Source organism: Oncorhynchus nerka, linkage group LG7 (assembly GCF_034236695.1).
Source record: "Oncorhynchus nerka isolate Pitt River linkage group LG7, Oner_Uvic_2.0, whole genome shotgun sequence".
In the NCBI taxonomy this organism is placed as follows: domain Eukaryota; kingdom Metazoa; phylum Chordata; class Actinopteri; order Salmoniformes; family Salmonidae; genus Oncorhynchus; species Oncorhynchus nerka.
In genome coordinates this window covers 41,227,947-41,255,021 of record NC_088402.1, presented here as the reverse complement: position 1 = coordinate 41,255,021, position 27,075 = coordinate 41,227,947, and the positions used below count along the sequence as shown (strand labels likewise).

Sequence of the window (27,075 nt, the reverse complement as noted above, 5' to 3'; positions counted from 1 at the left end):
AAGTACTTAGTTATTCTTGCCTGTTGTGACAGTGGTGTAAGGAAGCGCTGACCCAAACAGTGAACAGCGAGCAACGACGACGTAGCTCAAACACAGAAAGCGAAACATTTAATACGACGACTGGTGAGTGTATAATTTTCGGCTGTCATACATAAACTGCATGCATTCGATCAGTGAGTGGGCTAATGATACCAGGTTCCAAAGCCACACCAGTATAAACAGCTGGTGCCTGGACGGGGTGGTCATTCCAGGATTATACCGAGATATGACATTTTACACCTGTCATGTTGAATATCAATAACATATGTATTTAAGCATGATTATAATGGAATAATGGCATAAATCATTATCGGTGTTTCCACTGCGCAATCTTGCCTACTGATGTCGACTGTGAGGACTGTTTTTAGAGATGATTTGCTTGCTTATCCAATGGCTATGTTCAGCTTGTTAAAAAACAAACTTGGCTACCTTTTCTTATGGGTCATACTTCTAGGCTACTCATGCATTTTCATGATTATTATAATTTTGTTTTTCGTTTGCAGGGTTTCAAATGGAAATGTCGATTAAATATCTGAATGTGTCTTCATTTGAAACGAGGCAGTGCCAAAGACAGGGGGGCATTCAGTAATCCGAGAAAGTGCTCCTTTGAACTGTCTGTCGACAGCAGCCAACAGGATTTACTGGTGTGTTTTTGATTAGCCTTGCTGAGAGAAGGGGAGGTGGAAGAAAAATCCGGGGAAACCTTTCTCGGATCTGAAGTTTACCATCGCAGAGATCCTTGTCTGCGTTTTTTCTCATTGGAACTTGCTTCTAAAAAACGGTGACCGTGGTGGCATCCCAGTGACCGAGTCACATGGCAGAGCGAGCGCAGTTGTGCGGGCACCACGTCACGACTGGTCTCAAGCCACTGCGCTGCCAAAATGCAAATTGCGGTTATAATTTAGAATAACAGACAGCCAAGTGTTTTTTTTTTTGTAATATTTTTTTAAACTTTCACCTGTTTCCTGTTTGTCTTATATGAAAGGAACTTAAATTAACTGGAAACAAAGCCAATTGGGCTTCTAAACGCCGTAAACAACTTCTAAAAGCCAGGCTTTTGTGACATCCGTCATTGCAGTCGGCTTCTTTATCAGGATAACGTTACAGCAGTTGATAAGACTGAGGCGGATGGAAGTGTGGCATGATCTGCGTGCTGGAATGCGGATCCGACTAGGAATTGACCTCTGTCATGCAGGTTTGTTAGTCATGCTTAGTAAGTGGACGCATAATATTAAATGACTTAATAGCTCAGCAGTTGCCGCATACTCTCACTTAGATAATTAGTCAGAAACTGCTGTGAATGTGAGCGAGCCTATGTCCAATGCCATGGCAATGCACTCTACTCTAACCCGAACTAAATGTTCTCATACTGATCTGTTTAGTTTTTTCCCCCCTGGACCTTCTGCAAGAACTTTCTGAGGAATTGTGAAGTAAGAAATAGTAGTCTACTGCTATTCTCCATGGGGTACATTTTCAGCATGTGGCAAACATTCCGCCTTCTGTAATTCGATAGCAGTATTATAGATATAATTCTACACAGCTTTGAGTTGCTGGAATGAATCCATTCTCATAAGGCAAACTTTTTGAGTCCCACCAGGCAAACCTGTGGGACCAACTGTTGTGGCCATGTTATTCTGACATACTTGTTATTGTGTCTCAAGCTAAGCTTTGTACTTACTAGGAGAAGGCCACAATAAGTGCTGGAACTCACTTCCAAAGCAAAAGATGGGTATGAAAAGGCGTTGTTATTTTGGTCAGAAAAGTCAGCGCAGTCTTAAATCTGCCGCTGAACGTTTTGAGGATGCTCGTACTTTTGTGTCCACTACCGGTAAGTCGCAGTCTATCTTCACTTATCTGAAATGCAATTTCCTGTCGGCTCATTTGAAATTCTGTGGACTCCAGAAAGACTTCCTACTGCAGTTGGGCAATTCCACATTAATGGAATTTCGCTGAGACTAAGATTTTTCACTTAAAATGTATGCCAAATCAAAACCATTGATTTTGAAGTTTTAACAAACCTTACAACTCTATGCACAAGGACAACTTATCAATTTACACTGAACATTTTACAAAAACACATTCTGGAAGAACTGCGCAGATGCAAAGTTTGGTAACAGAATGTCGGTAAAATCTTCCTCTGTTTTTTTATGTGACTACTACAACGGAATTTCATCATGGGTCCCAGATCTGGGCTACACAGAAATGCATAATTATGGGTGTGAATATCATTCTCTTCATGGTGATGTATCCTGAATAGGTACACAAAGGTATAAATATGAAATATCCTCCTTTGCATATTTGAGTATTATTCTATCACTGGCTATTATTTGAATGATCATAGACGACTATGTTTTTCAAGTTTGGACATTCAAAGTACAGCTCGGTAGAGTATAGAGCAGGGGTCTTAAACCTTTTTTCCCAGGCAACCCAGGGACCCCCATCATACGTTAGAAAAATAATTTTTAGCAGGTGAATGATAATGGCAATGAGAAGTTAAAAATAATAATTAAAAATAATCGTTTTGGTAGATAATTTTTCATTATTTTGACCTCCCCACATTAGGATTGGAAGAGACCCTATTAGCTAGAAGGTTACTCCAAACACATTTTCACATTCAAGAACAGCTCTTTTGGTTAGCCATGTGTTGTCAAGAATGAATGTTTAAGTCAAGGAAACGTATCGGCAGCCAGTAGAACTTGACACACTGGGTGCTTTTTCAAAACCTGTGTCAGATACTCCAGTGAGTGTAATTTCCTCAACATTAGGAGTTGAGAAATCAAGTTGACATCATTGTAGATACGATTTTCCTCTTCTACTGTAGGTATGTTGTGATATCAAACAAATCAGGCATGTCATTTTTCTATTAATAGTAAAGGATTATTTACTTAACCAACAGTAGCATATTTCTGTCCTGCTAATGCTGTTTTTGATGGTCTCCGTTCAAGTTAACTGCAGCTAATCTGAGCGTATGGTCACTAGAGATGGCTTGAGCTGACAAATGAGTTAGACTGCATTACATAGGCAAGATGTGGTGGGTGTAACCGAGATAGCCAGGAGGAGTTTAGAACAATTCCTCATTGTCTCTAAATAATCCTTGCACCTGGGAAACTAAGCCAGGGAGGGGTTAAGACGATACCCACGTGCAGGTAACGACAGGATGAACCCAGAGTGGCTTATCATGCTCCTTGGTCTGCACGAGGGGGGTTGAACCAACCATGACTGAGTATTGTTAGTGTCAGCTATATATAGTACTCTGCATTTGTGTAAAGGTTAGGTTACTCGGGCCAACACTCAAGGGTGTCGGGGGGGTCGACCAGCCTCATTATTGCAATAATGAATCAAAATGAAATAAAGATGATTGTTTGAAGAAATGACAATCTCTCTCAGTACTGAATTAACAACGACAACGTAATTAAATATCTGTTTATTCTGTTGCTGGTGATATTCATAAAAACATTGCAAAAATATATTTTTGCGGACCCACTGCAGGCAGTACCTCTGCGAAACCTCCTAGGGTGCCATGGACCCCCGGTTGAATACCCCTGCATTAGAGTACAGTTTTTGGTAACGGAATTTCAAGGCACAGAGATGTTTTTTTAAATATATGTTTTGATAGTGGTCTTTACTTCAACATTAATGTGTTTCGATGTATTTCTAATACCTTTTTTAAAGCGGCAATCAGCAGTTGAAACGATAACAAAGCATTTTCCACGCCCCTGCTTCTGTAAAAAGTTGAGGGGTGGGGCTGGAGAAATGTACCACTCTCAAATGCATAGACCGAGGTATGGGTGCCGAGGTAAGGATTAGGCCTTGTTATCAAAATTATAGTTTTAACCTTGTTTTGAGTCAGTGTTTGCTTACATTTACTTTGTTTACAAACAGCTCGTACCCCTGCACATTGATCTGGTACTTCCTGTATATAGCTTCATTCTTGTGTATTTTATTCCTCTTGTGTTAGATAATAATGTTAAGTCTGCGTCGTTGGGAAGGGCTCGTAAGCTCATAAGCTAGCATTTCACGGTAAAGTCTACACCTGTTTTATTCACTGCATGTGACAAATATATTTAATTTGTAAAAAAACGTGTTGTCACACGTGGTCTGCCACTGTGAGGACGATCAGCTGTCCGTCCTGTCTCCCTGTAGTGCTGTCTTAGGCGTCTCACAGTACGGACATTGCAATTTATTGCCCTGGCCACATCTGCAGTCCTCATGCCTCCTTGCAGCATGCCCAAGGCACATTCACGCAGATGAGCTGTGAGCCTGGGCATCTTTCTTTTGGAGTTTTTCAGAGTCAGCAGAAAGGCCTCTTTTTAGTGTCCTAAGTTTTCATAACTGTGACCTTAATTGCCTACCGTCTGTAAGCTGTTAGTGTCTTAACGACCGTTCCACAGGTGCATGTTCATTTATCTTTTGTTTCATTTAACGAGCATGGGAGACGGTGTTAAAACCCTTTACAATGAAGCTCTGTGAAGTTATTTGGATTTTTACAGATTATCTTTGAAAGACAGGGTCCTGAAAAGGCACGTTTCTCTTTTGTTTTCAGCTTGAGTACTAATAACCATTATAAAATGCAGTCCACCTCACCATTTACAATAAACAGTGTTTGGAAGAAGAGTGCATGAAAGTGAAAGCTTATGCCAGTGGGTGAATAGTTGACATATAGAAATAACAGACAACACCTGTCACTCAAATATTGAACAATGCTCATTATTCTCTTAAACAGAATTTCTGTTAAACCAAAGCCTGTTACAAGTGCTTAATAGAACAGCCGCTCGTTACTACATTCTAGAACATCTCAGGTGAACCCCCCCCCCCCTTCCTCCGCCAGGTTGCTCTCTAGTCTGCCAGGGGCCAGGGGGAGTGTCATGTTGAAGCTGCTCTTCCACAAAGTGCTGGTGTTGACCTGTCTTCACCATTCACCTCACTGTACCTCCCTTCCATCGTAAGCTAACTCCAGCTGCTCTGTCTCCACCCTCTTCCACCACTAGGCCCGGAGAAAGGTAAATCTACTGTACTATAAAAATGTCTGAGCTTAACGCACCCAATTGTATTTGATCACCTGCTGTACTGTCTGACTCATTTAATGTCCGGAAATGATACAATGTGTACAATAGTCTTAGCTAGGATTGACATTAAGGGTTGTCGTATTGCTTGGGATAAGTGAACTGAGCAGTCACAAGTTGAGTCTGCTCTAAGGTTGCCCCTTTGAGCAGGTGTGGAAAAAATACATGTGAAAACCACCTACCAAGAATTCCAGTAGCTTAAACTCATCTTTCTGGTTCCTCCCCATTGTTTAAGTAAAATACAGACAATTTATGCCAGCGGAGCCTCCTCTGAGATTCTGTTAATGGAAAACAACCAAAAATAAAGAATTTCAGGACTGATCTTTCTGTTTCCTCCGCCATGTTTAGGTGAAAGGCAAGCAATGTATTGCACTTCTGCGTGTAAATAGCCAATTTACATTTTCGTGCATATTATCGTAATCTTCGGGGCAGCCCAAAAATACTTCTGACTTGCCCGATGGGCAAAGTGCCGTTCAGACTTTAAACGTCAATCCCTTCCTTCATAGCGCCGCCTTTGTGCTGGTGTTGAATTACACCAAGGTAGTGTGATGTTATAGCCTGGAAATCAAGACTGAAGCATATGCTACGCGTTTACTATTGTTTCATTGTTGAGCGGGATTTCAGTCTGGATTTCCAGGCTAGTAATGTGACACAATCCTGACAACTGTTTCTGTTCTGTCCAGGTCTTTGGTCCTCGTGGAAAATGTCCTATGCGTATCAGAACCTGTTCAGCTGGAGTCGACCTCGATTGACACGACCGCGGCATCTCCTCTTCCTTTTACTGGGCTTCTTGTGCTATTTAGTTCCTCCCACAGGTAAAATGCACCGATACATTTCTCTGGAAATATTCACGGTTTCACGGTTGTCCAAGATGTAAGAATGCATGAGATGTATTCCTTGATTTGATTGTTTTGTTGTACTCACCATACACTTGATTGAATCTAAGACATTAAAACATGAATACCGTTGTCTTAACAATAGATGCTTGCCTTTATTACTTTGGGTGTGCCTTACACCTTGGCACATCTTTACTTTGTGTGTGTCTTTCCTTTCTGTGTTTATTGGGTTGTTAGTAATTGTTTATACTGTCTGTTGGTTCTGAGGCGTGTATGCATACTTCGGTGGTGGCTCACTCCGAATGGCTGTTTTTACAGTGTGGAAGCCACAAGGCATGGTGAGTTACAATGTAGGACGGACAATCGGTCCTCTGTGAGTCCGTGTCGCTCGGGTAGGAGGGGAATGACTAAACAGAGGCGAAAGGCTCCATTCTCTAAAAGAAAGCAAAGGGGCCCAATCGCTGCAAGCAGTGTTACACAGAGTTTAGGTTACACCCACATCCCATAATATTCAGCTCCCGAGCTATGGCAACAATAGCCATGGGAATAGCTGCGCTGTCAGTGAGTGTCTGAGTCTGTGATGGTTGGTGTCTTGTCTAGAGACACACTCATCCTGCCTTTTTGTTTATGTTCTTGAAGCCCTTTGACCTTTTGACCTTGGTGATAATAAGGCCTAATCACCGTCTTGTCAAGGAAAGGCCTCGTTTCCCTTTACCGCTGTGACTTGATTGAGCAGTTGAGCTTCATGCATGTCTGGAGCGTTACTGTATGTTAAGAGATTGCATTTGCGAGGTACACATGGCTATAGAGAGATGACATAGAAGGCTAAAGCTTGTCACAAGTAAGGGTAATTAATGTCAATGACACAACATCTATGCCCTAAATCAGTGGGGCGCAAAACCAGTGTCGGCTGCTTTTCTCATCTGCCTAGCACATTAATGTCTGATTGCTCTCAGATTGCACACACCTGGCTTCCCAGAGCTAAGAAAGAAGGATCTAAAATCTAAACATTCAGGGCCCTAATCAATGTTCCCTCTAATTTCTTTTGGCACTGAGCAAATTTCATGTCTGCTGAGCGCAAACTTTAACATTGTGAAAATGCCTGTGCAACTTCCAGCATGCGTTTACTGTGAACACCTGAGGCTGTACCCACTTTAAGTTACAGTTTTAACAGTGGCCAAGTAGGTTACTGTGGCTATTTGATCATAAAAGAGACCTGCCGGTGTGGTCTGCCATCAAAAACAATGAAGAAAATGCACCCGTAATATTTTAACATGGAAATAGCTATTCTATCATTCAAGTCTACAGTAGCAGCCAGCAGCTAATATATTGTGTTCAGTGTAGGCCTACATTCCATGAGACTTTTGAAAATAACGTCCAGGGTTTGACATTAACCTGTTTATCCACTTGTCCTTCAAACAAGGTGGTGACTGAAAATGTTGACGTGTTTGATGCAAGGAACCACTTTACAAAATACAATGTATTATTATTCCCATATCGTTTACTATAGAGATTCATACAAATTATGCTAGTCTCTGCCTATTGGCTACTTTGCTTATTTAAGCCTGTCTCAAAATACAACACTGCCCCTTTTAAGACAAACAAATGCTCTCTAGAAATGTACGTGTTTTGTGCCCTTGTAGGAAGCAATCGCTCCCCTATTTCTGATAACAGATAATCTAACTGGGCTAATAACTCAACTAGCAAAGGATATGAACAAAATGTGCACACGTGGCTATATACAGCTCTCGCTTTGATCTCAAAACAAGTGCATCTACTCACAACTGCTCATGCTGTAAACACAGTCCAGGTGAATGTAAATGGCAGAGATCCATATATGACAATGGTCTATTTGCATATAGGCCTACTGCAGCTCTGATTGTTTACGCCTCACCTCTGTGTACAGTACGGCCTGAGTAGTGCGTGTCAAAGCAATAGACTCCTCCTCAGATGCGTTATGCCCATAACAAAATATCTTGCGTAGTTGGTTTTGTTTCAGTATGTTACATTGAAAGTGACTAATATTCCGTTGATTTGATCACATTTTCCACAGTAAAGGGAATCGTTGAGTGTTAACAGGGAAAACTCTGAGTTAACATGCAAGCCGAGATCTACCGTTTTAATTTTTTTTTGTGACTTACAAAACCTAAGCCTATGCAACATTAACAAATTAAAAACAGTACTGTAGCAATGAGTTTTGTGAAGTAAGCTATAGGCCCAATACAGTATTTCTGCATATCGGCTTTGCTTGAATTGCCCTGCCAATGCATTGTTGGCAATTTTTGTTTTATTGTATTTCAAAATTTGAGGTAGGCTATATGATCACACCGGTAATAGATCCGCTGTTGTATTACTTGTGAGGCACAGCTGAGTGAGCACACATTTAAATCATCTGCTTTTTATTTGTATTTTACTGAGCTGATGGTGCCTGCATCTGAGGGTCAGTCTCAGAGTGGAGGGAGAGAGCAGCAGACTGAGGGTCAGTCTCAGTGGAGGGAGAGAGCAGCAGACTGAGGGTCAGTCTCAGTGGAGGGAGAGAGCAGCAGATTGAGGGTCAGTCTCAGCGGAGGGAGAGAGCAGCAGACTGAGGGTCAGTCTCAGTGGAGGGAGAGAACAGCAGACTGATGGTCAGTCTCAGCGGAGGGAGAGAGCGGCAGACTGAGGGTCAGTCTCAGCGGAGGGAGAGAGCGGCAGACTGAGGGTCAGTCTCAGCGGAGGGAGAGAGCGGCAGACTGAGGGTCAGTCTCAGCGGAGGGAGAGAGCGGCAGACTGAGGGTCAGTCTCAGCGGAGGGAGAGAGCGGCAGACTGAGGGTCAGTCTCAGCGGAGGGAGAGAGCGGCAGACTGAGGGTCAGTCTCAGCGGAGGGAGAGAGCGGCAGACTGAGGGTCAGTCTCAGCGGAGGGAGAGAGCGGCAGACTGAGGGTCAGTCTCAGCGGAGGGAGAGAGCGGCAGACTGAGGGTCAGTCTCAGCGGAGGGGAGAGCGGCAGACTGAGGGTCAGTCTCAGCGGAGGGAGAGAGCGGCAGACTGAGGGTCAGTCTCAGCGGAGGGAGAGAGCAGCAGACTGAGGGTCAGTCTCAGCGGAGGGAGAGAGCGGCAGACTGAGGGTCAGTCTCAGCGGAGGGAGAGAGCGGCAGACTGAGGGTCAGTCTCAGCGGAGGGAGAGAGCGGCAGACTGAGGGTCAGTCTCAGCGGAGGGAGAGAGCGGCAGACTGAGGGTCAGTCTCAGCGGAGGGAGAGAGCGGCAGACTGAGGGTCAGTCTCAGCGGAGGGAGAGAGCAGCAGAATACCTTGGAGATCGACCGGTTGGTGACCACTGCTCTAGAAAGTTGAGTGAAGTTCAATCTTGTGCTTCTCTCTGTGGGCTGATATTTCTACACGGCAGTCTTCTCTCTGTGGGCTGATATTTCTACACGGCAGTCTTCTCTCTGTGGGCTGATATTTCTACACGGCAGTCTCGGGGCTACTGCTCGCAAGCACCCAGCTTAGAGGGAACATTGGCCCCAAGCACCCAGCTTAGAGGGAACATTGGCCCCAAGTACCCACAGAAAATACCAATCCCTGTCCCAGATGGCAGTCACTGATTGCGTCCTCTTTTTTTCCTCTTGTTTTTAACTGACTTGCCTAGTTAAATAAAAAATATATACACACACTCTCTATAACGACTCTTTCATCCTCTTTCCCTCTCCAGGTGTATCTGCCGAGATCTGCCGGGTGACCGGGGGAGTGTTGGGGATCCACTGGAGCAGTGTGGTCGGTTTAGGCTGGCGCCCCCTGGCCGTGGGCAGGAACAGCGCCAGCTGCTGGGAATCATGCTGCCTGGAGCCCGCCTGCAGTGCCGTGTGGAGCCTGGGGGGGCGCTGTGTCCTACTGAGCTGCTCCAACAGCGGGCTCTGTCAAGTCACGTCTCTACCCAAGCCCCACATCGAGTCCCTGGGGCTCCTGCAGCAGCTTTCAAAGGGCACCACCACAGCTCGAAGGAGAAGGCAGAGGCGAGCACTAACAGGAAAGGGAAGTGGGTCGGACCAACTTTCTAGCACTGTGAGTCAACGGAAAGTTCTAGTATTGTAGTTGAGTCATAGATTCCTGTTTACCCTTCCTTCTGGGATCACTGGGACGGAGTAGATAAAAACAAAGACTAAATACCCTCCTATAAAGTTATACAGGGATGACATCTATATTTCTCTAACTGATGTGTTAATGTAAGCTATGCAATCTCTTACAGTGCATTCGGAAAGTATTCAGACCCCTTGACTTTTTCCACATTTTGTTACGTTTCAGCCTTATTCTAAAATGGATTAAATAAATAAAAATTCCCTCATCAATCTACACACAATATCCCATAATGACAAAGAAAAAGTTTTTTTTGTTTTTAAATGTTTGCACATTTTATACAAATTAAAAATCACATTTACATACAGTACCAGTCAAGTTTGGACACACCAACTAATTCAAGTTTTTTTTCTTAATTTTTTACTATTTTCTACATTGGAGAATAATAGTGAATTCATTAAAACTATGAAATAACACATGGAATCATGTAGTAACCAAAAAAGTGATTGATGCAAGATGCTTTTTGAGGCAAACGCACTCACACAGTTCTGGGTTGCTCATCTACTGCAGGAAGCCGTCTCCAGACTGACTGAGAAAGCAGTCTGATCTGGTTTGGCTCCACACAACTATGTCAGTCAGGGTTCTCAACTCTGGATGACTTAAAAAGCAAGTAACGGTCTCAATGCTGAGCGTGACCTCAGGATTGCACTGAACAAAACTGAGCCCAGAATAGACCTGTTTGTTGAAAACTTCAACCAGTCACATACCTCTCATTAGGACTGTGTTTTTTTCTGGTTTACATCTGTGTGATGCCTTAAACATCTTGCGCCAATCAGTTTGTTCCAGTTCAGAATGAAAATTATTTATTGTGGTTTAACAGCAACAGTTCCAACCTAGACAGATATGTAAGTGTGTTTTTTTATTTAATACATTTTATTATTGTTATATTTTTTTTACCCCTTTCGCCCTAATTTTGGGAGATCCAATTGGTAGTTACAGTCTTGTCCCATCGCTGCAACTCCTGTACGGACTCGGGAGAGACGAAGGTCGAGAGACGTGCGTCCTCCGAAACACAACCCAACCTAGCCGAAACCCAACCTGCTTCTTGACACAATGCTTGCTTAACCCGGAAGCCAGCCGCACAAATGTGTCGGAGGAAACACCGTACACCTGGCGACCATGTCAGCGTGCATGCGCCCGGCCCCCAACAGGAGTCGCTAGGGCGCGATTGGACATCCCGGCCAGGCAGACCCTCCCCTAACCCAGGCGACGCTGGGCCAATTGTGCGTCACCTCATGGGTTTCCCGGGCGCGGCTGGCTGCGACACAGCCCGGTATTGAACCCGGATCCTTAGTAACGTAGCTAGCACTGCGATGTAGTGCCTTAGACCGCTGCGCCACTCAGGAGGCTGTAAGAGTGTGTATAATGAGGAAAAGGAAACATGAATAGCTATTTATATGGGTATCTCATTGTTAATTGTCTATATTGCATTTGTTTTAGGGATAAGACCAATTAAATGTACCAATATTTATGAATATTTGCATGTTTTCATAAGCTTGGGTCCCAGGAAAACACAGGATTTCTCATTTGGGTCCCAGGCGTAAAAAGTTTAAGAACCCCTGTTCTAGAATGCTCTCCCATCTCCACAGAGGAACTCTGGAGCTCTGTCAGTGAACATCGGGTTCTTAGTCACCTCGCTGACCAAGGCCCTTCTCCCCCGATTGCTCAGTTTGGCTGGGCGGCCAGGTCTAGGAAGAGTCTCTTGGTGGTTCCAAACGTCTTCTATTTAAGAAGGATGGAGGCCACTGTGTTCTTAGGGTCCTTCAATGCTGCATACGTTTTTTGGTACCCTTCCCCAGATCTGTGCCTCGACACAATCCAGTCTCGGCGCTCTACAGACAATTCCTTCGACATCATGGCTTGTTTTTTGATCTGTGGGCCCTTATATAGACAGGTGTTTGCCTTTCCAAATCGTGTCCAATCAATTGAATTTATCACAGTTGGACTCCAAGTTGTAAAAACATCTGAAGGTTGATCAATGGAAACAGGATGCACCTGAGCTCAATTTTGAGTCCCATAGCAAAGAGACTGAATACTTGTGTAAATAACGTACACAACCGGTCAAAAGTTTTAGGACACCTACTCATTCAAGTGTTTTTCTTAATTTTTTTTTTACTATTGTCTACATTGTAGAATAATAGTGAAGGCATCAAAACTATGAAATAACACATATGGAATCATCTAGTAATTAAAGTGTTGAACAAATCTAAATATATTTTATATTTGAGATTCTTCAAATAGCCACCCTTTGCCATCTTGGCCATGTTCTGTTATAATCTCCACCTGGCACAACCAGAACAGGACTGGCCACCCCACATAGCCTGGTTCCTCTCTAGGTTTCTTCCTAGGTTTTGACCTTTCTAGGGCGTTTTAGAAACCCTAGCCACCGTGCTTCTACACCTGCATTGCTTGCTGTTTGGGGTTTTAGGCTGAGTTTCTGTACAGCACTTTGAGATATCAGCTGATGTACGAAGGGCTATATAAATACATTTGATTTGATTTGCCGTGATGACAGCTTTGCACACTCTTGGCATTCTCTCAACTAGCTTCACCTGGAATGCTTTTCCAAACTCCAACAGGAGTTTCCACGTACGCTGAGCACTTGCTGGCTGCTTTTCCTTCACTCTGCGGTCTGACTCATCCCAAACCATCTCAATTGTTTTGAGGTCGGGGGATTGTGGAGGCCAGGTCATCTGATGCAGCACTCCATTACTCTCCTTCTTGGTAAAATAGCCCTTTCACAGCCTGGAGGTGTGTTGGGTCATTGTCCTGTTGAAAAACAACTGATAGTGGGACTAAGCCCAAACCAGATGGGATGGCGTATCGCTGCAGAATGCTGTGGTAGACATGCTGGTTAAGTGTGCCTTGAATTCTCAATAAATCAGTGTCACCAGCAAAGCAACCCCACTCCATCACACCTCCTCCATGCTTCACGGTGGGAACCACACATGCGGAAATCATCCGTTCACCCACACTGCGTCTCACAAAAACAAGGAGGTTGGTACCAAAAAAATCTAATTCGGACATTTACATTTACATTACATTTAAGTCATTTCAACCAGTCTAATGTCCATTTGCTCGTGTTTCTTGGCCCAATCAAGTCTCTTATTATTATTATTGGTGCCCTTTCGTAGTGGTTTCTTTGCAGCAATTTGACCATGAAGGCCTGATTCACACAGTCTCCTCTGAACAGTTGATGTGTCTGTTACTTGAATTCTGTGAAGCATTTATTTGAGCTGCAATTGCTGAGGCTGGTAACTCTAATGAACTTATCCTCTGCAGCAGAGGTAACTCTGGGTCTTCCTTTCCTGTGGTTGTCCTCATGAGAGCCAGTTTCATCGTAGCGCTTGATGGTTTTTGCGACTGCACTTGAAGAAGCGTTCAAGAAGAAGTTCTTGCCATTTTCCGTATTGACTGACCTTCATGTCTTAACATAATGATGGCCTGTCGTTTCTCTTTACTTATTTGAGCTGTTCTTGCCATAATATGGACTTGGTCTTTTACCAAATAGGGCTGTCTTCTGTATACCACCCCTACCTTGTCACAACACAACTGATTGGCTCAAATGCATTAAGAAGGAAAGAAATTCCACAAATGAACTTTTAACAAGGCACACCTGTTAATTGAAAAGCATTCCAGGTGACTACCTCATGACGCTGGTTGAGAGAATACCAATAGTGTGCAAAGCTTTCATCAAAGCAAAGGGTGGCTATTTGAAGAATTTGTTTAACACTTTGTTGGTTACTACATGATTCCATATGTATTATATCATAGTTTTGATGTATTCACTATTATTCTACAATGTAGAAATAGTACAAATAAAGAGAGAACCTTGAATGAGTAGGTGTTCTAAAACTTTTGACCGGTATTGTATTTCTGTTTTAAATTTCTTATAAACGTTCAAACATAAAATTTAAATAAAAAAAACTGTTTTCGCTTTGTCATTATGGGGTGCTGTGTGTAGATTGATGAGGAACATTTTCTTATTTATTCCCTTTTTTAGAGTAAAGCTGCAACGTAACAAAGTGGAAAAAAGTCTAAATACTTTCCGACTGTAACTGCAGTGTTTACTTCACGAAGCCTGTTGAAGACGGTACAATGTAGCCAATGTCGCTCGTCATTTTTCCATTCTTATCTGAAGTTCATGAAGTACATCCATGTCTTGACAGCGGGTTTCCAAGGATGCAGAGCGTCCGGCTCCAACGGTCGACATCGCCAGCGGTGTGGCCCTCCCTCAAACATCTGATAAGAATCCCAGTCACTTAACCAATGGGAGTGGAGAAGCTCCATCACCCTCACAGCAGAACTCTACGTCGGAGGACACCAGAGACGCACCTTCCAACAGCAGCTCTGTGCTCCCCACTACTGCTCCTACAGTCACTACATCACCAACGCAGGCTGGTAAGGCAGTGGACGCTGAACTCTGACCTAGTGTCCCTCAAAAGCCACCCTTGACAACTGTTTAGTTAATAACGTACTAATAACAAAATGGACGTGCTGAGGCGTGTCTTCATGGAAGGAAGAAACGTGTAGCTCTAAACATCTACTCCCGTTCATAAACTGGCACCCACTGCAGATGTACGTCTACTGTTTGCACTTTGAATGAGCTTCTGTTTCAGTGTTTCCGCCCTCCGTTTCAATCCATGCAAATCCTGTGGTTTCCATGACAGTGCGGGAATTGGTGGTGTCGGCAGGCGAGAGTGTGGAGGTCACGCTGCCGCGCAACGAGGTGGAACTCAACGCCTTTGTGGTGCCAGCGTCCAAGCAAGGTACGACCACTCAACCTACCGGAGTTATTACTTAGTTAAACTGTATCATACACCTGTATTAATACACAACCCGTGTAGTCCACGTCTCACTGGAGTTCTGTATGCGCTTATCTGTTTCATTTGGCACGACTACGGCACACGAGTGAGCTAACGTAGAAAACAGACTGGCACTAAGGCGAGCTCTGTATCCATGCATGCCATTGGTCATAGCTTACATCCTCTGCTTTGATTGCTCTCTTTCTCACGTCTCGAAAAGGGACCGACTATGAATTTGACTGGCTCTTGAGAACTCATCCCAAAGACTACAGTGGAGAGATGGAGGGGAAACACAGTGAGACGCTCAAACTCAGCAAGGTACAGCTCCTTGAATTAGTTCAACCGTTACCTCTCTCATCTCTCTCTCTGTTCAAACTCTCAGGCCTTTTTAACTGAGATTGAATGTATGACTAGAACCATTCATACAGTACTGTAATACTATGAGAAACCGTTATTGTTGTGGTCCCTCCAATTCAACCTCTCTCTGGATCTTGTGTTCAGCTGACGGTGGGGCTGTATGAGTTTGAGGTGACCGTGGGCAGCGACGGAGCATATGGAGAGGGCTTTGTCAACGTCACAGTCAAACCAGGTGGGGTGGTTAAGCTAACATGACTTGTATTGACTGTGTTTTGATACTCTTCAGTAGGAACCTGTGTAAACTGTCACATCTTAAAGGTCACCTCCCTCGACTTTCCCATTAATGGGCTTATACTGAAACGTCGACAATGACTCCTACCTGGGGGCGTGTTCGTTAGAACCGAACGGAGGATAGCAGACTGAAACAGGGATGGATTACCTGGAGTTGTCCAAAAAGAAATGCACATTTTCGGGTTTGGCTACTCGTGCCCTAATGAACACGGCCCAACTGTACCGTTCAGCCAATTAGCTAACCTCTTCCACTTCACAGAGCTGCGGATAAACAAGCTGCCCGTCGCTGTGGTTTCCCCTAAGTTCCAGGAGATATCCTTGCCAACCAGCTCCACGGTGATCGACGGCAGCCGTGAGTTCACCCGTCTCGTTGGTCACAATCAAATCAAATACACTGGAATTGCACCATCTGTGGATGTCATGTCACATCTTGTCTAGTTCTTTGCTTACAAAAAACAGACAGATTTTGTCAAGGGTGTATTTATTTAGATTTATAGCTCTACTGCCGTACATTGACATTGTAGCGAGACCGTTTTAGGACAAGAACCGGTATAAACCCTAGAATGCGAGATGTTTATCTTTGGTTTGGTGCAAAGGCCCTCTGTCAACACCCTGTGCAGTTCTTCCATAAAACAATGGGGAGATAAACTTTGGTAGTCAGGGTTGAGACGGGCAAAAGTATAGGCAGGGTGGCCTAGACATTTATGGACCGTTTGGTTTTTATCCGGTTCTTTTCCCCCTCTTCTTCCTGTCCTGTCTTCCTCCTCTCCCTGTGTTTCGGCCCCATCAGAGAGCACAGACGATGACAAGGTGGTGGCGTGGCACTGGGAGGAGGTGAAGGGCCCGCTGAGGGAGGAGAAGGTCTCGGCAGACACCCAAATCCTCACCCTCACCGGCCTGGTCCCAGGGAACTACACATTCAGGTACTGTTCCCTTGTCTTCTCAATGGGTATGTGGCGCTTCGTAGTTTCTCTACCTAGTACCGACACTTTTATTATCGTTGTACAGCTCCCGGCGCTGTCACCTTGTCTTCTCCATGGGCACGCACGCTCTTTTCTCTACATATTTCAGCAATGAAAGACTAGGGGGTGTGGTATATGGTCAAGATACAGTGGCAAGATAAAGTATGTGAACCCTTTGGAATTACCTGCATTTCTGCATAAATTGGTCTTAATATTTGATCTGATTTTCATCAATAATAGACAAACACAGGCGGCTTAAACTAATAACACACAAACAATTATACGTTTTCATGTCTTTGTTGAACACACCGTGTAAACATTCACAGTGAAGGGTGGGAAAGTATGTGAACCCTTGGATTTAATAACTGGTTGACCCTCCTTTGGCAGCAATAACGTCAACCAAACGTTTTCTGTAGTTGCGGATCAGACCTGCACAACGGTCAGGAGGAATTTTGGACCATTCCTCTTTACAAAACTGTTTCAGTTCCACAATATTGTTGGGATGTCTGGTGTGAACCGCTCTCTTGAGGTCATGCCACAGCATCTCAATCGGGTTGAGGTCAGGACTGACTGGGCCACTCCAGAAGGTGCATTTTCTTCTGAAGCCATTCTGTTGTTTATTTACTTCTGTGTTTTAGGTCGTTGTCCTGTTGCATCACCCAACTTCTGTTGAGCTTCATTTGGAGGACAGATAGCCTAACATTCTCCTGCAAAATGTCTTGATAGACTTGTGAATTCATTTTTCCATCGATGATAGCAAGCTGTCCCGGCCCTGAGGCAGCAAAGCAGCCCCAAACCATGATCCTCCCTCCACCATAGTTTACAGTTGGGATGAGGTTTTGATGTTGGTGTGCTGTGCTTTTTTTTTCTCCACACATAGTGTTGTGTTTCCTTCCAAACAACCCAACTGTAGTTTAATCTGTCCGCAGAATATTTTGCCAGTAGCACTGTGGAACATCCAGGTGCTCTTTTGCGAACTTCAGACATGCAGCAATGTTTTTTTTGACAGCAGTGGCTTCTTCCGTGGTGTCCTCCCACCAACACCATTCTTGTTTAGTGTTTTACGTATCGTAGCCTCGTCAACAGAGATGTTAGCATGTTCCAGAGATTTCTGTAAGTCTTTAGCTGACACTCAGGATTCTTACATTTACATTTACATTTATTCTTCTTAACCTCATTGAGTGTTCTGCGCTGTGCTTTTTCAGTCATCTTTGCAAGACGGCCACTCCTAGGGAGAGTAGCAACAGTGCTGACATTTTTCCATTTATAGACAATTTGTCTTACCGGACTGACTTTTAGAGATACTTTTGAAACCTTTCCAGCTTTATGCGAGGCAACAATTCTTAATTTTAGGTCTTCTGAGATCTCTTTTGTTCGAGGCATGGTTCATATCAGGCAATGCTTCTTGTGAATAGCAAACTCACATTTTGTGAGTGTTTTTTATAGGGCAAGGCAGCTCTAACCAACATCTCAATCTCGTCTCATTGATTGGACTCCAGGTTAGCTGACTCCGGACTCCGATTAGCTTTTGGAAAAGTCATTAGCCTTGGGGTTCACATACTTTTCCCAACCTACACTGAGCATGTTTAAATGATGTATTCAATACAATAATTTGTGTGTTATTAGTTTAAGCACACTGTTTGTCTATTGTTGTGACTTTGATGAAGATCAGATCAAATTTTATGACCAATTTATGCAGAAATCCAGGTAATTCCAAAGGGTTCACACACTTTATCTTGCCACTATACCACGGCTAAGGGCTGTTCTTAGGCACGACGCAACGCTGAGCAGTCAGGACTCGAACCACCCAGTTTATAATGCTTTTTATAAACTGGGTGGTTCGAGCCCTGAATGCTGATTGGCTGACAGCCGTGGTATATCAGATCATATAACACAACATTTCTTGTTACTGCTCTAATTACGTTGGTAACCAGTTTATAATCGCAATAAGGCACCTCTGGGTTGGTGGTATATGGCCAATATACCACGGCTAAGGGCTGTATCCACTTTGCGTGTAAGAACAGCCCTTTGCCGACGTATATTGGCCGTATACCACACCCCCTCGGGCCATATTGCTTAAATGTACCTAGTTGTTTCTATGGGCATGCCATCTTGTATTCCCCGTCTAGCTCTTTGTTCAGCTGTTTTCCTCCATACCATTTCACAAGCATTTGCCCCTCTCCCCATTTCAGCCATAGGTGAAGGCTAGGTCTTAGACAAAAGCAAGGACGTTAGGAATTTGTCTATCACAAACTTACCCCCCCCCCCTATTCTCTCCCCTTCAGTCTGACGGTTACGGACTCAGACGGGGCCCAGAGCTCCACCCAGGCCACGCTGTCGGTCAGCAAGGCCATGGACTACCGGCCGGTGGCCAACGCCGGGCCCAACCAGGTCATCACGCTACCGCGCAACGCTGTCACGCTGCACGGCAACCAGAGCGCGGACGACCATGAGCCGCTGGCCTACGAGTGGTCGCTCAGCCCCGAGAGCAAGGGCAAGGTGGTGGAGATGCAGGTGAGAGAGGAGCACCAGGGGTGGCCATGTCAGGGACCATGCACATGTCTTACCTAGCAATCATGGCGATTCGAGGTGTTTTGTTTTCTGAAAATAAAGCTTTTTTTTTGTAGTTTTATAATGGAAATTCTTCATTTTGACACCAACAAGAAAAGGGAAATTCTTCTCTCCCATCTTGACAGTTCTTTTCTTCGACTTATAGGGCGTGCGGACTCCCACTCTGCAGCTATCTGCTATGCAGGAAGGAGACTACACCTTCCAGCTCACTGTCACAGACACAGCCGGACAGCAGGACACGGCACAGGTCACTGTTATCGTCCAGCCAGGTAAATCAGCAGCATAGATCATGTGTATTTATGGCTAATTTCAACACCACTGCAGTGGTAATTGCTTGAATATCATCATGGCCTGATTTACAAGAAATAAGCCACACATTGTCTCTCATTCATTGCTGTTATATAACATATCTGAATGGATGTTTTTTTAACCTTGATGAACAGAGACAAACGATGAAAATAGGGTTATATATGGATATTGTCCTCGTGTCACCAAAGTCTACGTTTCCCCCGCGCCTGCTTGTGTTCCATCCTCCTCAGAGAACAATAAGCCCCCAGTAGCGGACCCCGGCCCAGAGAAGGAGCTGACCCTACCTGTGGACCGCACCACTCTGGACGGCAGCAAGAGCACGGACGACCAGAATATCTCCACCTACCACTGGAAACAGAGCAAGTCAGTATTCACACACCTATGCACAGACTGACACAATAGACGCGCGCACACACACTCAACTACATGCATGCTCACGTTTGAGCTCACACACTCACTTTCTCTCATACACACGCATACGCACACACTCCCAAATACACACACACACCACACTTTGGCAAATGACACACTCCCTGTTCTCTGTGCTTGAATGACACTTAGTTCAACTACCAGAGGCAATATGGTGAGTGGAGATGACACTTTAGAGCTCTCCTCTTTTCCACCTCATGTTATATGGCGCAGTTCAGTGCTCTGTGGTGACAGTGGAGCTGCTGTTTCTCCACCTGTCTGACTCTGTGATGGTCGTCTCTCTCCTCTCAGGGGCCCGGACGGAGTGAAGATCGAGAACGCCGACGGCGCCGTTGCCACGGTGACGGGGCTGCAGGTGGGCGAGTACGAGTTCAGCCTGACCGTGACGGACGAGAGGGATCTGGCGAGCACCGAAACGGTCACAGTCATCGTCCGAGAGGGTAACTGTCCTCTGTGTGTGTGTGTGTGTGTGTGTGTGTGTGTGTGTGTGTGTGTGTGTGGTGCGTGTGTTTGTTCTGTGTTTTTTTTGTTTAAATTCGTTTTTCTCGTTTCATAAGAGTAAGATTTTCCTTTTGTTTCTGATTTTTTTTTTTTCTGGGTGCTGAGATGATTTTTAGCAGAAAAACACAGTTATTTAATATAGAATTGCCTACAAGGAAATGTATCAGAGACTGAACTGTATGAAGCTTTCAAAAACAGGCTTTACAAGGTAATGGTCTCACACGAGATGCACTCAAATATTTTGTCAACTGAAGTCTTGCCGAGCTGAATATCAGTACTCTTAGGTTATACTTCAAAGTATAACTCCCTTACCTAGTTTTACCAGGTGCGTGGGAACCTGCAATGTCCTTAAATGTGTCTTGTCTGCTCTCTACCAGAGTTAGACCAGCCCCCAGTAGCCCATGTCCAGTCCAGGCCGGCCATCTCTCTGCCCATGCGGACTGCAGCCCTGGACGGCTCCCACTCCACTGACGACAAGGGCGGAGTCGGCTACTTGTGGACCCGTGACGACAGTAGTCCAGCAGCAGGGGTGAGAGACAGAGTCCACTCCGTGGTGCTATAATGAATAACAGAAATATGTACAGAAAGTATCATGAAGTTTTAGGTGATCTGTGGCAGGCAAGCACAATGAACCCGTAGTACGTAAACGAACAAATACAATTTAGAAAACATTTCCTTCTTCATGTTGTATTAATTATCATACTCTTGCATTTCTCATGATTAACATTCTGCTTAATAATAGTTGCATACAATGAGCTACTTGGAAGTATTTGGAATAAGAACGTGTTCTGCTCAGACAACAGTTTGTCTACATTTATTTTTTCAGTAATGTAGGCCATTGCATGCAGCTAGAAAATACATTCTGCAATTATCACATTATTCGATGTCTTAATCAGACTTTGAATTAAGAAATGTCATCAGCATGAGACAAAATCTCATTGTAATTGATCAAATGCAAATAAAATGCATCTTGTCTGAAGAATGTGTTCCATCCTCCAGGATGTACTGAACAACTCCGACCACCAGGCGGTGCTGTTTCTCACTAACCTGGTGGAGGGAAAGTACAGCTTCACTTTGACTGTGACAGACAGCAAGGGCCAGAGCAGCTCAGACAGAGGGACTGTAGAGGTCAAACCAGGTCAGTGGGCTCCTCATGGTCTACATACACACATGCCCAGTGCAAAATCAACCCCTAGACACTAGGTCTGAAAGAATCAAATGGATGTGGCTATAGCTTCAGCAAGCTTTTTGGTACGACAGTGTTATATTTCCACCATATTCCTTACACCCAATCCATTCAGATCTATGGGAAGTAGGAGCAATAATCTATTTAAGACTGGATCACACACTCACATATATATATATATATATATACACACACACACACACACACACACACACACACACAGCAGAAATGGCTCCTACACACTCCCTCTCTCTCCTGTCAGATGTGTGGCAGCGTGACCTGGTGGAGCTGGTGCTGGAGGTGTCTGTGTCCCAGGTGTCCCACCGCCAGAGAGACATGCTGCTCAGGCAGGTGGGCGTGCTGCTGGGCGTGCTTGACAGTGACATCATCGTACGCGAGGTCAGCGCCTTCAACGAGCACAGGTCAGCTCCTTTCCACTATATTCGGTCTCTTCAATTCAACTCACAATAAGTTACTATATTGCAATGTAAGTGCAAGAACATAGGAATATACTTTCACTGACATGCACATCATATTTTATCATGTTTTGTTTTGGCCCATCTGACTCTGATTTAAATCAGTTGATAACACTTTGGGGTTGTAATGACAATGTAACTTTATTTTGATTTTTTTTTACAACACTTACATGGTATGAACATGAGGCAATAGTTAGAATAACTAAGAATGTCATAATACGGCTGGTTGCGCCAATCTGTTAATTTCTTCCCGTCTCCATTCCTCTCCTCTCAGTACTCGTCTGGTTTTCTTGGTGTCTGGGGGTCCGGGTCGCTCCCCTCTGGCCGGTCACAGTGTGGCTCTGGGGCTGCGCAACAAACTACGCAAACAGAAGAACGACTTCCTCATCTTCAAGGCGCGGCGGGTGGACACAGTCAGTGAGTATTAAGACACGAGAGAAGAGAAAAGGAATACACGGATGGAGGAATATATTAGAACTAATGAATTGAAACTTAGTTGAGTTGCATAACAAGAACTTGGAGAGTTTGCTGGGAAATTGAACACGCTCTATGAATGAAATGGTTTGTTTCGTGTATCGTTTTTACGTTTGTGATATGCAAAGTATATGGGCACTTAAGTTTCTTTTGACTTTTCCTTATTTTCTAACTTGCAACTTCCAAGTTGAATATTCTTTGTTGTATTGTTCTCCGGGCGAGAGAGACCAAACTTACTAGACAGTTAGGATAGGTTTGTTGTCTTTGACCAAGAAGATGTCAAGAAAGACACTGGGGGACAACCTGTCTCTAACGTCTCTCTCTCTCCCCCTGCAGTCTGCCAGCTGAACTGCTCCAGCCACGGGGATTGTGACTCGTTCACGCGGACCTGCGTCTGCCACCCTTTCTGGATGGAGAACTTCATCAAGGCACAGCTGTGGGACCAAGAGAGCAACTGTGGTGAGCAGCGGAGTGGACACTCGTGGAGTTGAAGATGATGACATTGTGTATATATTAGGATACTGCGAGGAGTCACGTGACCTCCCGACTTTACTTCAGAGTATGACACGCAGTAGGGAGCGTTGTCGTGGAAATGCCTAGTGCGGAAAGTGCTGGAATTCAAGCGCTCTCTTTCGGACAACCTGCGACTTCTATTGATTCTCTCTCTTTCAGAATGGAGTGTGCTCTACGTAACCATAGCATCCTTCATGATTGTGGTTGTCCTCGCGACCGTTGTCTGGGGTATGGTATGTTGTTACCGCAGGTAAGAGATTTACATGTTGCATAGTAATATGATGTTGCTTCTTTTACATTTCATGGCGTACTACTCTGTTTAAGTACGTACTTATTGTCCCTTCTGTAATGTGTAACAAGCACTGACAGGACTGTGTGTTTTGAGCAGGCGTAGGGGTAAAGTGCGCCACAAGAGCAAAAGTCGCTATAAGATGCTTAATGGCGAAGAGCAGGACAGCCTGGAGCTACACCCACCCCGAACTGGTAACACACAAACACACACACACACAAAATCTACTCTCTGTCACTTATTATCTTTGAATAAGTTGAACACTGCAAATCCCTCCCCCACCAGGCAGAATGAAGCCAGCCCCCGCTCCCTCCTCCTCGGCCCTCATGCACTCTGACTCTGACCTGGACAGTGACGACGGGCAGGGAGGGGTCCCGTGGACGGACCGGGAACGAGGACACCTCCTCCGACCCCAGAACGGAACCCTGAAAAACGGCCAGGGTCCCACCAGGAGTAAAAAGCAAAGAGAGGAGCAGCTATAGCAACAGAGGGTGGGGGAAACCCTCACCCCCCCCACCCTCCTCTCTCTCTCTCTCTCTTCTCCACCACACAAACCGTGCACCTCTCCACCCATAGGACACTTAAGACACATGGAGAATGAGAGAGTACTCTGTTGGACACGGGATCAGGCTACACACCCCCGTATTGAAACTTCCCTGCGCCCACACTGAGCCAAGATGGAGATGAGGTTTAACCTTTGAGAAGGACAGGGGGAGTTGATAGGGTAACGAATGGTCAGAATGCCAAGTTGAGCGCTGTTCACCCGAGACATGAATGTACCCCCCCTCACTTCTAGAAGGAAAAAACGGGAGACTGCTAGTCAAGACGATCCTGTTCCCCTCAGACAGGAACTTTACTTCACTCCAATGTCAACATGAACCACATGGAAAATGAGCCCGTCTCTCTCACTCACTCACACACACACACACAATTCCTCTAAGACACACACCTCTTCCCAGGATGCTTGATGCAAAACTCAACGCTGGCCAACTCCACTCTGACATTACAATATGATTGACAAGTGACTTGTCTAGATGAAAACAAATCTAGATATCTGTGCATGAGACAGTACGGCTGCAGTCGTATGTATATGTATTCATGTTTGAATGGTGGTTAGGTCTGCATGAGTTAGCCATGTTGTGTGTGTCCGAATGTGTCTAAAATCAGAATATGTGTGCTTTTGGCCATTTTGCCAAAATGTCTTGTTTCTGAAAAGGGTTATGTGTTCGTTTGACACTTAACCAGCATTGAGAGTCGAAACTGCTGCTGTCAGCCATGTTGGTCAGTCAGAGGATCCTGGGAAATGCTGTTTTACGAGAGCCATGCCTCATACTGTATGAACTCACTGGATGACACACTGGACTACACAACATTGACGCCCCTACCCCTATGACTGTTCCTGGGAGTTGATGATGACGAAGATGACACCAATGACACATGGGGAAGAAAGGGGCAACGCTTCCTACTCACTCACCTCAGACGACTGCTCGAGCCTGGAAGACCACTTAACATCTTGTCTGTTTTTAAGATTCCTTTTGACCGATTTTTATTTATTTAGATTCTGATGCACTTTGTTTTTCATGCTCACCGTGGCTCTGTCTGCATCACCACTTCTCTCACAGGCTGCTAACTGAACAAGTGCTGATCCACACATTGATTGGGAATTTCTTCAGTTCAGCCGTAGATTCGGAGTGGGACCACATTGCCCAGCATGTACCTCCACCATTCAAATTTGGAGTTGTCACTTTGCTTGTAGGTTACTGTGAACCCTGACCCTTCAGTCTGACTTTAGCTACTGTTTTGGTTGTTGAATTTTTCTCAGAGGAAAGCCCCCATCTAATCAGAGGAACGCTCTGTGAAATGAGCTCTCGTGCTGTTTCTCCGTTGCTCTAGTCGAGCACATTTTATAAAAGATTGGTAGCGTTCATTCTGGGACATGGAGTCCACTGTGAAGGCAGACAGTGAAGGCAGACTGGGATCAGCAACAAAATGAAGGGATTCTGTGTTAATTTAGTTGTTCAATAACAATATTGTTTTGTGAAGGATTCCCCTCGATATGTGACCAGACCTGATGAAACTGGATTATCAGTCAATTAAAATCAAATGTTTTAATTTGTCCACCTTTTTTTTAAAGTTTTTTTTGTCAGGACTCCCAAAGTCTTAGGTTATAGCTAACCTAAAACATCTGCAAAAGTCTTGTGACCTACCCTAAACATATCCTGTTTTATTCCAGCCACAACAAGTCTATAAAGTCTTTAGTGCTCTGACTCAGGAGAGACCAACTGTGACCCATTTGAGAAAACACTGTAATACAGGGTTTCCCCAAGGGGTGCAGGTTTTGGGTTTTGCCCTTTGCGCTACACAGCTGATTCAAATAATCAACTGACCATCAAGCTTTGATCATTTGAATCAGCTGTGTAGTGTTAGGGCCAAAACAAAAACGTGCACCCCCTAGGGTCCTGAGGATCGAGTTTGGGAAACGCTGCTGTAATGGCATACACTACTACACAGCTATCTATTCTGTTGCCACTTACAGATTTCATTCTCTTTTATGGCTGACCATTGCGGACTGTGGTTCCCCTTTTAGTGCTCCATAACACTAATTGATGAGATGAAGCCATCTTAGATGATGGCCGCCTTTGGTCTCATTAATGTTATTCCGTCTGCTTGACTTTGATCTCTCTATAGACTAGACCGGGTGCAGTGTGTAAGTCTGTTTAATCACCTCGCCACTAAGTGTTGACTTAACGGCTTTGAATACCCAGTCGGTAATGAGATTGAGTTAAAGAGATGATCTAATACTTTTTAGCCAGTTGTTCTGAAGGTAGTGCTCACTAGCCAATAGTGGTCCCCGAAAATGTACTGTCAAGTGCAGATGTGTGCACCACAACATTGCTCACTCGCTCTCACTCTGCTACATCTTGCTAGCTGTCACTCAAATGGTGAGAGGCTGCTAGGGGTTCTGGTCCACGTTGGGGAGATGGCTTCCAGAAAAACATTTGCTTTCAAACTATGGATTTCTTAGCAAATTAAAGTAAAACAGTAATTCTGCTCAGAGATTATGCATGTAGGAACTCCAAATTGACACATTCAATCCAGAGGTTTAGAGAATAAAAAATATATATATATTTCAAAAAAAAAAAAAAAAGTAGCTGCCAAAGTTCCAGAGCATGCAAGTCTTTAAATCTAACTCACATCAGAGATTGAATGACGGACTAACAAACATTGGTGCTTGAGAGTATAAATGCCACAGTCTGATCACAATGGATTGATGGACTGACTGACGTACAATGAGTTAGTTGGATGCAATGGGATTTGTAGAACAGTCAGTCTGCGTAGTCGCTAATGCCAGAGGGGTAAAAATACTTAAGTTCTAATTTAAGTCGTTTTTTGGGGTATCTGTACTCGACTATTTATATTTTTGACAACTTGCTTCGCTACATCCAGGTTGCATCACATCCTCCGTGATCGGGAGTCCCATAGGGCGGCGCACAGTTGGCCCAGCGTCGTCCATGGTCATCCCTACTGCCTCTGGCCTAGCGACTCACTAATGCATTAATATTTTTTAATAATGTTTGAGTTTTGGGGTGTGTGCCTCTGGCTATCCATACATTTTGAAAACAAGAAAATTGTGCTGTCTGCTTTGCTTAAGGAATTTTAAATTATTTTTCCTTTTTAGTATATTTTAGCAATTTACATTTACTGTGATACTTAAGTATATTTAAAACCAAATACTTTTAAACTTACTCAAGTAGTATTTTACTGGCCGACTTTTACTTGAGTAACTTTCTATTAAGGTATCTTTACGTTAATTATGACAATTGGGTACTTTTCCCACCACTGGCTAATGCGCTCAAACAC

The 27,075-nt window shown here is 44.4% G+C and overlaps 1 protein-coding gene across 2 annotated transcripts; it reads left to right on the top strand.

Moving 5' to 3' along the window:
* Positions 1-29: 29 nt before the first annotated feature.
* LOC115131691 (dyslexia-associated protein KIAA0319-like protein) lies at positions 30-25,326 on the top strand. Of its 2 annotated transcripts, XM_029663608.2 has the most exons (23): positions 30-123; positions 543-1,234; positions 4,868-5,039; positions 5,786-5,917; positions 9,630-9,979; positions 14,221-14,452; positions 14,722-14,820; positions 15,077-15,174; positions 15,358-15,445; positions 15,764-15,856; positions 16,295-16,427; positions 18,752-18,980; positions 19,183-19,306; positions 19,577-19,709; positions 20,067-20,215; positions 20,654-20,805; positions 21,276-21,414; positions 21,725-21,884; positions 22,213-22,355; positions 22,749-22,871; positions 23,085-23,175; positions 23,314-23,408; positions 23,500-25,326. In XM_029663608.2, the coding sequence occupies exons 4-23, from the start codon at positions 5,806-5,808 to the stop codon at positions 23,694-23,696; spliced, it is 2,940 nt and encodes a 979-aa protein (XP_029519468.1). In that variant the 5' UTR covers positions 30-123; positions 543-1,234; positions 4,868-5,039; positions 5,786-5,805; the 3' UTR covers positions 23,697-25,326. The 2 variants fall into 2 exon arrangements, with proteins under 2 accessions (XP_029519468.1, XP_029519467.1); XM_029663607.2 differs by lacking the exon at positions 543-1,234.
* The last annotated feature ends 1,749 nt before the right edge of the window (positions 25,327-27,075 follow it).

Excerpts from the sequence above, each read along its gene's own strand:
- LOC115131691 (XM_029663607.2), top strand. The coding sequence starts at position 5,806 with ATGTCCTATGCGTATCAGAACCTGTTCAGCTGGAGTCGACCTCGATTG. Across the intron at positions 5,918-9,629 it reads CTATTTAGTTCCTCCCACAG|GTGTATCTGCCGAGATCTGC; the intron begins GTAAAATGCACC and ends TTCCCTCTCCAG. Across the intron at positions 16,428-18,751 it reads CCAGGGAACTACACATTCAG|TCTGACGGTTACGGACTCAG; the intron begins GTACTGTTCCCT and ends TCTCCCCTTCAG.